The sequence below is a fragment of the Actinia tenebrosa genome, unplaced genomic scaffold (assembly GCF_029948245.1).
Source record: "Actinia tenebrosa isolate PJP-AT-01 unplaced genomic scaffold, QUT_ActTen_1.0 PGA_scaffold9__36_contigs__length_13948895, whole genome shotgun sequence".
NCBI lineage: Eukaryota > Metazoa > Cnidaria > Anthozoa > Actiniaria > Actiniidae > Actinia > Actinia tenebrosa.
In genome coordinates, this window is record NW_028292586.1 from 6,291,838 (window position 1) to 6,307,283 (window position 15,446).

The following is a 15,446-nucleotide window of genomic DNA, read 5'->3' on the forward strand; positions in this document are numbered from 1 at the left end:
TTGACGTATTCTCTTGTGTGCATGTGAGTGCGTATATTTTCTCATGTGTATTTTTTGTGTATGAAATTTGTATTTTCTGCTTTTTTAGTTTGCTATTTATCCTTGTTACTTTTTTCTAACTCGATTAGCTTTTTAGCTATTTAGGTAGCTGTGCTCGTGTTTTTGCAATTTTAAATTTATGTTTCATGTAATTCTTTCCTCCTTGAGTGCAAATAAACTATTGTTGTTTGTTGTTTGTTGTGTTGTTTTGAATCAAAAGAGTGATCAAGTCAGGCAATGACAATCTAAGCATGTTTTGAAAACATTTCATTTTTGCCTCAAAAGTTCCATGAATTAGCGAAATATTTTGTTAAGTTATAGAAAAGGATTCAACCTCTGACATTATTTAAATCAATTTTCAAAACAGCGCAATTAAAGGTTAAAAAACGAGATGCGCGAAATAGATACCGGATCCGGAACTACCTTAAGTTTTGCATCTCATTTGATACCTTGCTTCTTATTAGACATTTGCATAAATGTATACTACAATCTTTCTGCAATCAAGTGTATATAATATATACAGCCATATACAAAAAAAAAAAAAAAAAAAAAGAACCTTCTTCGTACATATATACAAGTATACTATATCAAAGATATATAAAAATTTATGAGATATCATCGCTGATATTTTTCGAGTTGCCTATCACTATGGCTTTCTGAAAAATATACTTTTGATATACTTGTATATATTACATATAAAAGGGTCAAAGTTTATGCATATATCAATATGTAATATATACAGTATGAGTGGCCATGTTGTATAAGATATACAACCACGAGGCGTAGCCGAGTGATTGTATATCTGATACAACACGGACACGAATACTGTATATGACCTATCAAACGTCTAGGTTAGTTCCTTTGTGTTGCACTAAAATTTTCAAAATTAAAGTGAATTTGGCCAAGAAAATCCAACTTAAAGTTTATGCAAATGAACACAGTTTTGTATCAGATTTACAACACTCTTCACGGTCGTGATTTCTGTTGTGTTTTCCTCATGCATTATTCATGAGTTTGATAAATAAATATATATATATATATATATATATATATATATATATATATATAAAGTCTTTACCTTTGTTGGTGCTTGATTAATTGTCGGAGAAGGTTGGGCAGATGTGTGGAATAGCATCTTGTGATGAACTTTAAATCCATTTCTAAAAAAAACTGCGCCAATATAACAAAAAATAAATATACCAAATCAAACCAAACCAAACCAAACCAAACCAAACCAAACCAAACCAAACCAAACCAAACCAAACCAAACCAAACCAAACCAAACCAAACCAAACCAAACCAAACCAAACCAAACCAAACCAAACCAAACCAAACCAAACCAAACCAAACCAAATAACCACATGAAAACATGAAAAGATGATTTTACCTGTAGGATTTCCACATGAAACTCCTCTTATTAAAAACGTAGAGCAGTATTCCTTTAGATGAAATATTTGTTTACATTTTTCTAACGAAGTACAAATAAATTTACGGTTTAGCAAATGAAGAAAAGATTTTATATGTGGAATTTGCCGAAATCGTAGATCTTGGGGTTGACAGTCTGCAAGCGAAGATTCATTGCCGTGACACTCCTTTAGAGACAGGATTACTTCCAGGTTTGCTATCAACGGGGGAGACCATGGACTTGCTTTACCAGTCATGCCGAGCATATTACATGCTATTCTTGATTCTTTAACGCTCCAGGATTTAGCACAAATCTTGCCCCAGCGACCTTCAATTTTTACTTCTATGTATCCTTGATTAGGTGTCCACCCTCCAGTTAGACGAATACCTTGAACTGTTACCATTTTAAAGCAAAAACAAAAGATATAGTCCCTTTTCTCATTCCGTAAATACGCTGTGTTTTAAGACTGAAGACTCATCTCCGCAGGCTTAGCCTCACTTAAGAGTAAATCATTTACAAATGTCAATTTTAATGTAAAGACTGTGCAGCTTGAACAATGCCAATGTTTTGAAATCTAACGAAATAGACCTTATTCGTGGTGTGACAATGTTTTCTCAATTCAGCGTGACAAACCTCTGGGGGAATGAAGAGCTATTGTTTTGAAAATCGTCGGGATATCATCATTATTCCTTGCGTATCCTTTGGGATACTCATGAATTTTTCAAAGAGTAAAAACAAAAGAAAATGAATCCCCTGGAAGTTCGTCACGCTGAATTAGGAAAACATTCTCACACCAGGAATAAGGTCTATTTTAATTGTATCTGTGAATAGCTGACTTATAAACGAGACTAAGCCTGTGCAAAAGAGTCTGTAGTCTTCAAAAACAGCGGCATGCACTGGTGTATTGCACTTTGTTTAGTACTTTAAAAAAAGCCATTTTCATAATTATAATTACACAATACCAAAGGTGTTTAAGGTGGCTGGACCCCCTCACGCTTGACCGCTACCTTCCACGTTTGGAACGCTAGTGCATAAACGTCTTTTATCCGATTGCAAATCTTTTTTGCACATAAGTCACATAAAGATTGAATTAATGTTTGATGCAATTTTTAATGAGATCGGACGTCATAACACGTGATTATGATGATATATTTGTTTTCGTTTAGAGAGCAATTTTAGCCTTGCAGAGCGTTCAACACTAAAATGCTTCGTACCACATAATTATATACTAGATGCCTCCATTTGTAGGGATTTTTGGAAAAATCTATCTAGCTAATTATGAGATATTTGAGATTATTTAAATATAGTGCATAATTTACCTCAAAACTAAACAATGGATTTGATACGGCCGAAATTATATTTCAGAGCTATATATTCACAAAAGTCATTGCTCATTTAGTTTTACTCTGTATCTAGTTTTAAAAGGAACATTTCGAGGGTATTCGACTTATGCGATTTTGTGAAAACTTATAGTGCATAAGACGGGGTAAACATTTGATGCGCACTTTTCATTGCAGTTTTCTAGTCAATCTTACTAGATCTTCCATTATTCTAAAATTCGCTGATAATCTCAAAACTACGTCAGGATACAAATTATACACCGTGAAAAGATGAAAAAACAACAATGATTGTCGCAAGACCAAAGAAATGCGGCTTATTCACCTATTGGGCACTCTTAGTCCCAACGGGATTAATGAACGCTTTATTTTCAACTAACCTTTTCTTTTATCTTTTGATTGTTTGTTTTTGTTTCCTTGCCTACCTTGCTCTCATTGGTTTCTTTTGTCTTATTCTATCATATATTCACTCCTTTCTACCACTTTTTTTTCTTTTACTCCGACGAAGGACTAGCGTCCGAAACGTCAGTAAGTTTTTTCATCTTTTCACGGTGTATAATTTACCTTTTCATCATTACTGTTTCATTAGAAACACCGACGCAGCTCACACTAGTTTTTAGCTAGTTATATCTTTTCAGGATACAAATTAGAACTTTAAACTAACATAAAATTGCAAGACTATTGAACTCATTTAAAGCGATCTAAAGCGAACGAATAATACAGAAAACATTGATCGTTTCCCAACGATTTGATGCTCTGCGAATTCTATTGTTTGCTAATGATCATAACACCAAATTCTTTCGCACCATGCGCGGTCTGATCTCGCTTGTCCGCTTTCTGATTTACTCCCGAAGCATGGCAATAGACAGTTTTTTCATTCAAACGTGGGACGTTTGTCACAACTGTGTGAAACACCTTAAAATGTAGGGGGAGGGTCGATATACTTACAATATTCACAGTCATAGTCGTTTGTAACGATTAGGTCAGTACTTCATTTTACCCTGATGATGGGCCATGTATCAAAAAGCTCAGTTATTGAAAACATTAATAGTTAAAGAAGCAAGTTTAATCATAATGTCGCAGCTTTCGGTAGCAGGCCGCAAGCCAAAAATAGCGTCAACATATAATCGAGGGCAATATGGCGGACTAAAAGGCATTGCATACACTTGTGGTCGGTTGATTCGCTTTTTGCAAGGCGGGAAAAAACAGAGCAACGTCTGCGGAGTAGATCGAATCCAGGTTTGAAGTGAAGTGACTAATATGTTAACTAACTCTCATATATTTCCACAGTGAGTTTTTTCGTCGCGTTTATGTCAGTGCTTCATTTTACCCTGATGATGGGCCACGTTGAGGCGACTGCCTACTTTTGAACGTTCGGTTTGAGCCCCGCATGCCACGATAAGCGCGAGCACCAAAACCGCTGAAAAACCTTCAACATTTTATCGAAGGACCATACGCGTTCTGAACATCAATGAGTATTGTATGTATTTCTTTGTCCTTTTGTTAAAAATGTCCATGTAGTATTGCAGGAGAAAGATATTCACTAGCCCGCATTTGTGCAATTATAAAGTTTGCAAATAACTATTATCTTATTAGTTTTAATTTAATTATTTCTGATAATTTCTGGTGGCGCAATTTTTGATTCAAAAACTCTCCCGTAGTCAACCATTACTTGCTGATTATCTCGAAAACGAGTTTGTGTCAACCCATTTTTTTCATATTTGTAATCAGCATTAATTTTTTTTCAAAAAAAGCCAGTTACCTTAAATCATATCTTTTTTCCTTGACAGTCTAAAGTCCAAAGGAATGAAACGATCAATCATTTCCCCCTTGTTATCAGTGTTTGTGTTTGGGAAGAAATTATATATAATATATTGCAAGCAAGAACACTTTAGAATATAGTACAAACTGTATGGAAATTTCTACTGAAATATAATACTTTCTTGATAATGGACCGATTCGGTTGAAATTCGTTTGCTAATGGTAAAATTGTTCGGTTTTTCCAAATGGAATTTCCGGTTTTTTCGGGTAAATGAAAGACCCCAGTGGTAAGTGAGTTGTAAAGTATGGATTCTCATTTGATAGGATTCAAATTAACTGAATTTTAAAAAGCAGTTTCTGTGGGAATCAGTTTGTTGCTTTTGAGAACTGAAAAAGAACATCAGGTTTATCTACCTTTAAGGAGCTACACATACATTTTTGTTAGGTTTTATAATATTTTTCTATTCTATTCCGTACTGATGTTGCTCATTTTATTTGCTTTTTAAACTTAAACCGAGTTTAGCTGAGTTTTCGGAAAAATCGCATCTTACATCCTTGTCGATCGCTGATTGGTAATGCTTGGAAACCCAAAACTAAAACAAATTATTTGGGAGTAAGGCTCTGCTGTACAAGGGGAGTCTGAGCATCGCACAGAATAGACCCTTTTCGAGTTCCAAATTACCGCTGTGTTTCTTGATTACAGACTTATTTACTTAGGCTTAGCCTTGATTTTGTGAAGAATATTCACGTGTTCCAGTCAAGATCCATCAAGTTTCAAAGTGTTCGTATTGTTGAAGTTGTGCATTCTTTACTTTACCATTGGTATTTGCGAGTAATTAGACACTGATACGAGGCTAAGCCTGAGTAAATGAGTCTGTAATCAGGAAACACAGCGGTATTTTGGAACTCGAAAAGGGTCTATTGCCCATCAACTCTGGTCATTTTCAAATGAGAGAGATTATGTGAAGAATGGGAAAGCACTTTTTTAAAGACACACTGCAATATCTTCATACTATTAAAAGAATTTGAAAGAAGTTGGAAAAAACGATTAAGAATATTTTTTAAAACAAAATTCGAGGGCATTTTCTTCAATGTAGGTACCAGTCTCCACTCGGATAGCGTATCGAACCAGTACCAAAATATATGCTGAGTTCGCGAACAAATTTGTCCATTTTAAAGGGTGATCTGGAGACGAAATTATGGATATTGAGCAATATAGAGGCCAGGTTTCTAGGGCTATACAAATGGCGGTAGAAGGATGATTTCTTATATCAAAAAATTTCTGGAAATTCGTCATTTTGGACTGTCTTGCTTGTTGGGTCAAAGGTAAAACTCCTGAAAAATCGCTACTTGCTTTCAGCCCTCAAAGAGAGCTGGATTTTGGAAGCAATTAAGTAATGCTTGGGAAACCAATTTCAGTTGTTACTTTGAATGATTTTCTTCACGACGACCAGCAGGACCCGAACAAAGTTTAGAAATGATAAATTTCCATACATATAAACACTACGAAAACTGAAATTGACCCACAAAAAATCGCATGTTGGCAAATTGAATCACCAAAATAAATGGTAAGCTTATATTGTATGGTTGTCATTCTCTAATATTCCTATATTCCTATGAAACTTTCAATATTATGACTTTGGCCGTGAGAGGAAGATTGATATTTGGAAAGTGGAATCTAGTAATTTATTCTCTAATTTCCCGGATGTGTCAATCAATTCTGTGCGATGGCTAATCACTGACATCAAACAACCGGGACTGATGCGTGGATAACACTGGACGGAGAAAATAGACATAAATAAAGTAAACATTCAGTATTGATTTGAACTAATCTAGAGTGAATTTTAATCTAACCGAACAATGAATACATAGCCTGCTTTCCAGACTCGATTGTGTTTACGCTTGGTGATCTGGCACAAAACTAGAGTTAGCTGAACCGAGCTGCTAATTAATTCCCATTGTGCACAAAATGACGTAATACAATAAAAGCAGGCTAATGAATACAGAGCACAGCAAACATAGTCACGAGAAAAGAAGTGGCTCAGGACATGACAGTTTTAATCGTCAGTCAGGGAATTATACTCCCTTTCAAAACTGTCATCCTAGAGCGTGAAGGGAACCAGTTATACTACTCGCTTGAACCAAAACATAGAACTGAGTATCAACGCCACAAACAAGAATAAAATAAAAACAATATACTAAACATTTATAGGTCTGAATTTGGAGGGCCAGTGAATTCCAAGCTATTTAATGATGAATACAAAAATCCACGAGAAAGGAAGAAGCTCATGGGAAGACAGTTTGAGCGTTACTAATCGGACAATCTGAAAATTAATACTATTTTCTATGGTATTACTATCGTTATCTTGCAAAACATCTGATTTCAAGTAGATGTCGGTTGTCGTTCCTCCCCGTCAGAGTCTCTGGAAAACCCTACAAATTCTCGCAATTTTATTGGCTTTTAAGAAAAACAACGGCTTGTCCATGCTTGTCTTGGCTTGTCTTAGAAAGAGTTCAGGCATGCGCAGTGAGGACGTGGTCGCAATATTCCTTGCTTTCGGTTGTAGAGTTTCCCAGAGCCTCTGACGGGGAGGAACGACAACCGAGGAGGATCTCGGAATGATAATGCCTTCGCAGCCGTTTTAGTCTCGTTCCATCCCCCTACAGTCCAGAGAGAAAAGTGGACCGTAGGGGAATGGAACGACACTAAGACGGCTGCGAGGGAGAATGAGGTTGTATATGCTTACTTACGTTTGAGTCCATTCAACTGGGAGACACGTGACCATAGGATTGTTATCAATAACCAACGTAGCATCTTCATTGCTATATAAGAAATTATCTTTTAAAAATCTTTTCGTCTCGGAGCTGATTACGGTTAGACTTCATCAGCCACGACCACCCAAACAAGAACAAAACAAAACAAAAACCAACAAACAAACAAACGAATCACAATTATAACACTGAATAACAGGATGGTGACGAATTCTAGATCTGGAGTAGTTAAACTGCTGTTTCTTGTTCACTCCTGATCATCCTTGCATACGGCATACATAAGTAAAATATATGCCTTTTTTCGAAGGAAAAAATATTAAAATTTATGTCGAAACATTCTATAAATGTATTTAGACTAAAGTTAACTACCGTCCAAGCCTTGCATCGCGACGCACTAGTTTGCGAAAGAGAAGACAGGAGACATTGGTTTTGGAATAATTTTGGCCACGCTAGTGGCAAGTTTAATAATCAATAAACCTCTATAATCGTACAAAATACCAAAACCCAAAGAAGCTATGTCTTCGGCAAAGGTGGGGCGAGAATAAACACGCCACAAGCCACATACTGTGGCGGCCCCACCAAGGCGCGATGCAAGGTGCGGACAAGGAAAGAGAGAGTTAAAATTAAACCATATAACTGGACCAGAGATTGACCTGTGAAGAAGTAGCCCCTGTCTAACCAACTTCACGAGCCAGAGATTTAGCGTATGCGTTCCTTGCCTGCTAAAGCAATCTACCTAAATATGATATAGTATATATAACACGAAATATCCGATTCAGATAAAAAAACAGATAAACAGCCCTTGACTGACCCATTAAATTGTACAAGAGATTGACCCTTGAAGAAGTAGCCCATGTCTAACCAACTTCAAGAGCCAGAGATTTATCGTGTGCGTTAATTGCGTGCCAAATACTCTACTTAAATATAACATATGTAACACGATATATCCGGTGGCGATAACACAGATAAGCAGCCCCTGACTGACCCTACCTGTGTCATCAAGCGGACGCGTGAACATGTTTGAAATTCAATTGGCCTGAGCAGTAGGTGACCTAAGATAAATTTTAAAAGCGTCGGATTTCCAGCGGCCCAGAGTACGTATTTGGGCATCAGAGAAGCCATTGTCAGCAGCGTGGCAAGCGGCGCCGATGCGAAAGCTGTGGCTCTTGTACCGCTCTGGGTCGAGGCCACAGAATATCAAACACCTTTTAAGATCGGTGTTAAACTGTGACACCGTAACTGGACTTCCATCTTGATGGCAAAAAAGTGGCCCCGCCAGCCCTCCTCTAAGATGACAATATTGTGAGAGAGATTTGACGGGACAGAATGGCTGGGAATCTTCACGATCGATTAACACGTCAAAAGGCCGGCGCCTCGTGTTATGTTTGTAATCAATGATGGTAATCTTAGCTGAGTGGAGGTTACCTTGGGTCATCAGGAAAGATAAAGCATTAAATTGAACAACCGTGTCTCTAGACTGTGCACTCTTGGCAGCTAACTCTCCTACACGGAAAAACCCGTAAAAGGCTAGCAAAAACATAGCAGAATAGAGGACTCTTTGAAATGCAGAAGAGTTGGTATGTCTGAGGGCCTGTACTAAGTCGTGGAGCAGTGGGCGAGTGATTGGCAACCGTACATCAAACGGACGCCGACGATTTAAAGCTGTCACGAGCTTTTGAATTAAAAATGCTCTTGTCGGATCTTGAAGCCCTTGCAGCTTGTGTAAATATCCGATCGCGGATAAATATGATGAAATAGTGGAACAAGCCAATTTCTTAGCCGAAAGGTATGAAATAAACAAAGCTATTACATCGGGCTTTAGAGGTAAATTTGGTTGAGGAGATCCGTAGAATCTCTGGTGAAAAGTACTAAAAACCGACCAAGCTCGCCGATAAGAAGCACGAGAGCCCTCAGACAAAGCCGAGCGTAAGAGAACACCTAAGTTAGAGACCAACTCTCCGGCAGAAGGTTCGCGGGTATCGCCGTAGCGCACTCGTCCGCGTCGGGCATGAGCTGTTTGAATTTGTCTACCTGTAAGCGGGAAATTAAATCGGCACGACTATTACTTAAACCTGGCACATGTTGTGCTCGAAATAAGATATTATGGCGTAAACAACTTAATACGAAGTCACGTGTCAACATCATAATGATCTTATCTTTTGAGGTCTGTCGATTAGTGATTTCAACCACTGCTGCGTTGTCAGTGAAAAACGTAACACACTTATTAGCCATATTTGACCCCCAGATATGTATGGCAATAACAATAGGAAAAAATTCTAGAAATGCGATGTTAAAGGATTTCCAAGAAGCCGGCCAAGCGCCGCAAAACCAATGCTTACCAAAGATAGCCCCGTAACCAAGTGATGCCGCGGCATCTGTGTATAGTTCGAGGGTAGAAGACGTCTCCCATTTTCCCCCCAGAAAAAACGATTTGCCGTCGTAGGCGTCTAGAAATTGACACCACGTTATAATATCTTTTTTGACTTCCTGAGTTAAACGAATATGATGATAGGGATTAAGGCGACCCTTGGTAAGATCAATCATGCGGCGCAGGAAAGCGCGACCTGGAACGATCACAGAGCAAGTAAAATTTAAAAGGCCTAGTAAGGATTGTAATTCACTTAGCGTGACTGACCGCTTTTTATAAAACGAACGAAGAAGAGTGTGACATTTTTGAAGCTTATCATCAGGTAATCGGGTCTCGCCTTTGACAGAATCTAAAGTAATACCCGTGAATTGTAGAGCTGTCTCAGGGCCCACCGTTTTCTCTGGAGCTAATGGGACTCCAAGGTAATCGCACATGCCCATGAAATTATTGAGATCTGTACGACACCTATCCTCGGTAGGTGCAATGAGTAAGAAATCGTCTAAAACATGTAACACAGCCGACGCACCGAGACGTGTCAACGAGAGCCATTCTAGAGATGTACTGAAAGCTTCAAAAATGGCACATGAAGAAGAGCAGCCCATAGGTAGACATTTGTCAAAATAATACATTCCATCCCACTTGAGCCCCAGCAAAGGATAGTCAGTAGGATGAATTGGAATAATCCGAAAAGCTGACTTAATATCAGTTTTCGCCATAAAACAGCCTGCCCCCACACGTTTAATGGCAGAAATTGCCTGACCTATTGAAGCATATTGTACCGAGGAATAAAATTCGGGAATAAAATCATTAACTGAAGAGCCTTTAGGATATGATAAATGGTGTATTAAACGAAATTCCCCAGGAACTTTCTTGGGAACTACACCAAGGGGCGAAGTCCGAAAATTAGAGAATGGAGGCACCGAAAAAGGCCCAACAATTCTGCCGGCTTCGCATTCCTTACGCAACTTAGATAAGGTGACTTCCGGTTGCTCAAGAGCGCTCTTGAGATTCGGTGAGATGAAAGATAAGCGTTTACCCAGAAAATTAATACGAAAACCGAAACGAAAACCGTTGCACAAGTAAAACTTTAAAGGTCGTGGATATCCGTCCAAGAGATTTTCAAGCCTTGCCACCTTTATTGGTGTTACTGGCTGGGTGTGAAGGAGAACGTTTGTCGTTGGTACAATTGCTGGCGGAGTGTTTTCCACCGCATCTGCAACAAACGTGCTCATACTGACACCCTTTACAAAATTTTCCGCTCTGAAATGCTCAACACGTTCCCTTGGGGAAAGGGGGGTTGGTATTGCGAAAACGATTTCGCTGAGCCGGCCCTTTCTCGGCGCCTTGTTGGGGTTTCCGAAAATTTGTGACCGCCCCAAGCCATAGCTCCCAATGGATTTGGTCCCAAGGAAAGGAGTCGGGGGCAGACTGTCGGAGATAGCGAAACTGCTCGTCGTAAAACGACCAATCACCCGACTTGTGAGCTATATCCCTAATAGTCTCACAGTATTTCATTAATGGCGCGGTTTGGTCCGAAAATTTTTCACAGAAAATGGCTACAAAAGTGTGGAAAGCCGTCAGCCATAAGTCAATACTAGTAACTTTCTTGGGCTGGTGACTGGGCTCCAGCGTAATTTGTGGATCGCGTGAATTTTCGGAGGGTTTCCCTACTGAAAGCGAATATTTTTCGGGTGTAGGGGAGTTATTAAGAAGGGCGCCAAAATCGACATACTCGTTAGCCCAAATTTTGGATTTAATCTTAGAAGTTACGCGCGAGCCCAGAGTCACTGCAGCACTAGTAAAGACTTGGGATGGCCGCGGATCAGACCTCGTTGATATACCTGGTGTCTCATTATTCGTGCGAATATCAGCGACCTCGTCCTCTACAATTGAGGGGACGAGACCCTGTTCCTGTCCAACTCGTGGTTGCGACATGGCTGCCTGAACAGCATTGGTGACCGCTGTCGATAAAGAGGCAGTCAGGGCAGCCAGGTCCAAGGTGAGGGGCCCTGCAGGCCGATTACTAGGAACATCACGCGCTGGCTCTTCTATTGCATCAGCTCTCGATGGCCTCGTGCGTCGAGTCGCTCGCTTGGTGGGAGGCATAACTTAACAAAGTGCACGATAAAAGTGTAAATACATAAACTATCTCGCAAAAACACGAACTCGATAAATTAAGCGCTTGTGCTTTTGCGAAAAGTAAAACATACAAAAGAGAAGGGCAACGCGTAAAAGCGAATACAGAAAGCGAGCCAAACGCCGTCCAGCATTATCTAAAAAACCCGACAAAGCCGTAATGTATGTAATACGATATTAAAAGCATCTGTACGCCGAGTGACAGTATAAATTAGAAAAAGGGGCAGAATAGAAAACCGAGTGCAATGGACACACCGTAAGACGGCGATCAAGGGATTGTACACTCAAAATGGTTTCTGAACACCCACAGTTAGGCTAAGCATAAACAACAAAGCACGTATTGTGCAACTTGTAGACCGAGAAACTAAAAAGCCCACATGCCACACCGCATGTAATTCTAATCTTGACATGCCACACCGCTGTCAAGATAAGGAGGGGTGTGGTCCCGGTCTAACATTTTTAGCTAGCCAACAAGACTGCACTCAAAGCGTAACAGATAAAATAAAAATAGTGACAAGAGATCACTCAATTACAAGCATGGAACGAACGAAGGCTTTTAAGAATTGCCCCTCTCAAACTGCGATAAAATTTGCGCTGTCCGCAGCTATTTAGATGAACACCATCGTATGCGTAGAAATTAGCCTTTGTATGCCAGAAACCTCTATGACCCCAATAAATTGCATAAGGAATTGGCTCCAAAACTACGCGTAGATAGCGGGTTAAGATATCGACATTTTGGTTAAAAGCTGCTGACGCCTCCCTATAGAGTGTTTGGCAAACACAAACGCGCTCAACCCCATATTGGTCATGTAACAAACGAACTAGATCCTCAATACTAGAACCCACTAGAACAGGGGTAAGATTGGCACGGGTTAGGTCGTTTGTTCCAATTTGTAAGATAACAATGTGGGGTCGAAAAGACTTTACAACATGTAGGTCATAATGGACAAGTTTTTTGAGAGTTCTGCCCCCAACACCGTGCCACCTTACAATTACATTATTCTCGCAGTGAAAATAAGGGGTAAGATCGGAATTACGTTCGATGAAGTCGTGGAGACGACGAATAAAGGAATGTCCCAGAATAAGAATGCGCTTGTCAGCCATAATACAGTTAGGGTGTAAAAGTAAAATAACTTGCCTGATAATTTTACAGTGAACTTGCTCGACTGCGAGAATAATAGGAAAGAGGCCTCGTGGTAGTAAGGCGCGCCTTAAGTACTGCTACGTAATAACAGTAATCATATCCTATTGGTCGACTTGAGATATGCGGATTCATCTAGTTGGATTACCGGATCTTACAACAGTATAATGTTTCGACATAAATGTCATTATGCTGTCAGCATAATGTTCTGTTTTGTGCAGATTCTTTTGTCAAAATACCCAATCATGATTGGTTAATTTGTATGAAAATGTGTCTGGGTGGCCTTTTTGGTGCAGTCACACCGTAAAACCAGGGCACAACTAATTCCCAGATTGAATTGGAATTTAGTATGTTTAATATTAAGTTTTACGCCGGTAAGTATAAAACCAGAGAAACTGGAAAAAAAAACTTGTGATGACGAGAGTTCAGCTCATTCTTGTACCCAGAGCCTTTTCATAACGAAAAGGGTAGGTTCTGGGCAACCCTGAAATTCTATCGAATTTCATTGGCTGTTGAAAATGATATAGCAACGAAATCTGATTGGTCAATAGGAAAAACAAACATACCAACGCAAATAAAGCAAGTCAAATCGAAAAGAACGGTAAGTTTATATATCTTCGAAACTTGAATCAAATCGTATTTCCATTTGTCGAACACATACTTTTTTGCATAAGAAGAACTCTTTGCTAATCTAAGTCAGGGCACGGCTACTCCTGAAACAACCTCCATGGCCTTACCAAAGGCAGGGCACAGCTAAGTTAATCTCACAGATTGAATTAGAATATACAGTTTTTGTTTTAGCGCTAAGGGTTGGGGGACTATAAGACTATAAGGCAAAACAACAACAACGACAACAACAACGAACAAACTATCAAAAACGATAACAAAAGTATTTGAATTTTCAAGGTTTTAACAAATTTAAACTAACACAGGCAAAAAAGAAAAGAAAAACTGACAGAGGTACCAAAAATCATAACTATATCTTACGACAATTTAGAGCTTTTATAAGTTGGGAAAAAATATTACCATATGCTAATAAATACCAAATTAAAAACAAACTGTTAAACAAATAATAACAAGATACAAACTAAACTACATACCTTATACAAATTTATGTGCTACACAAAATCTTCGTTTTGAGCTACCACGCCGAGTTTCGCTTTTCTACACACCGCTCGACTACCAAACAACTGCAGCTGCAAGAACTGTACCTGTGTTTATAAAATGTACTTGTCACTCTCTACAGAATAACCAGCTGTTACAACTCATTAGTACGCAGTCATTAAGAAAAGGCTAAAATACGAGCGTCTATTCATGACCTGCTGTTCAGATATGAAAGACCAATTATTTATTTTGACTACGTGTAATCGTGCTTCTTTAAACCACTTATCAATCCTTAACCAGGGCATCATTATAGCATATTTAGTCGATAAACCCAAGCCTTGTGTTCAGGTGTGTTCACCTGCCATAGATGACATAGTGCCTTGGGGGTATTTCTTGTTTGACTGTGGTAAAGCCTGTATTGCTCGTATTTGTTTTTCGACGCAGAGCTTAGATTGACTGAACGTCCTGTGTTCAAAAGCATAGGATTTTTTTTATAACGTTTGTATTAATACACCACATCTAATCTAATGTTTTTCGTTAGTTTCTATTTTTACGAGCTGGGCAAAAAATAAAAAATAAAAAATGTGCTAGAATCAGCTGAGCAAAAGCCAAGCAAAAAGACAAAATATATAAAGCGGCACTTGGATGAAAATGGATAAAAATTGGAAATGCCTTGAAACTTGGTTAAACTTATCTATATGGCCCCAATAGTTGACGAGCAGCATCTAAGTTGTGAGTAAATGACGTCGTTTACTCAACCTTAAAAATTTTCAGCTGCAAGTGGCTTCGCCCAGGCAACAATTTTATCTAATCTGGTTTGTATAGTCATAATTGAGTCATATTATCCTCAAATTCTTCAATTATTCGGAATTTCAAAAATTGGGACGTTTTCATCCAAGTGCCCCTCTAATGTTCAAACTGAGTTCATCTGCGGTGCATTTAACGAAGCAAGCTGTCATGTACTGAATGTGCCATTTGCAGTTAAAACTACACGATGATAAATAATGTTAATTGAACTGAGTGGAGTGAAAACTGGTCTGAAATCAAACGAGTGATTACGAAATTGCACAACCGCGTAGGGGAGGTACAATTTGTTAATCACAATTTAATTTGATTTCAGACCAAAATTGCCCGGCACAAAGTTTAATTACCACTTAATAATACCCATTTTAAAAAAACTCAGTAAATGTTTATGTAAAGTGCAAGGAATTTTCATGAAATTAAAAAAAAAAACCACGTTATTTCCCATCCACATCAAAGACCACTCGATTGCATTGAAATTTCCTTTAAATAGGCCGTACAGCTCCTGAATCGATATCGAACTGGTGACCATTTTACCAGCTGGACCAGGCACTTTTCAATTAACCTGTAGTTCTTTCAAGT

General features: G+C 38.7%; 1 protein-coding gene and 1 long non-coding RNA gene across 2 annotated transcripts; both read right to left on the bottom strand.

The window, feature by feature from the left end:
* Window positions 1-1,472: 1,472 nt before the first annotated feature.
* LOC116303208 (uncharacterized) lies at window positions 1,473-14,119 on the bottom strand. Its single transcript, XR_004197930.2, has 3 exons — window positions 14,060-14,119; window positions 7,294-7,365; window positions 1,473-1,837 (listed from the first exon to the last, which is right to left on the bottom strand). It is a non-coding gene; the product is annotated as an uncharacterized LOC116303208 (long non-coding RNA).
* Window positions 8,275-10,914, bottom strand: LOC148904610 (uncharacterized). The gene is made up of 2 exons (XM_089024928.1): window positions 9,439-10,914; window positions 8,275-9,373 (listed from the first exon to the last, which is right to left on the bottom strand). Exons 1-2 carry the CDS (start codon window positions 10,912-10,914, stop codon window positions 8,342-8,344), a joined length of 2,508 nt encoding a protein of 835 aa, XP_088881054.1. The 3' UTR covers window positions 8,275-8,341.
* Window positions 14,120-15,446: the final 1,327 nt, after the last annotated feature.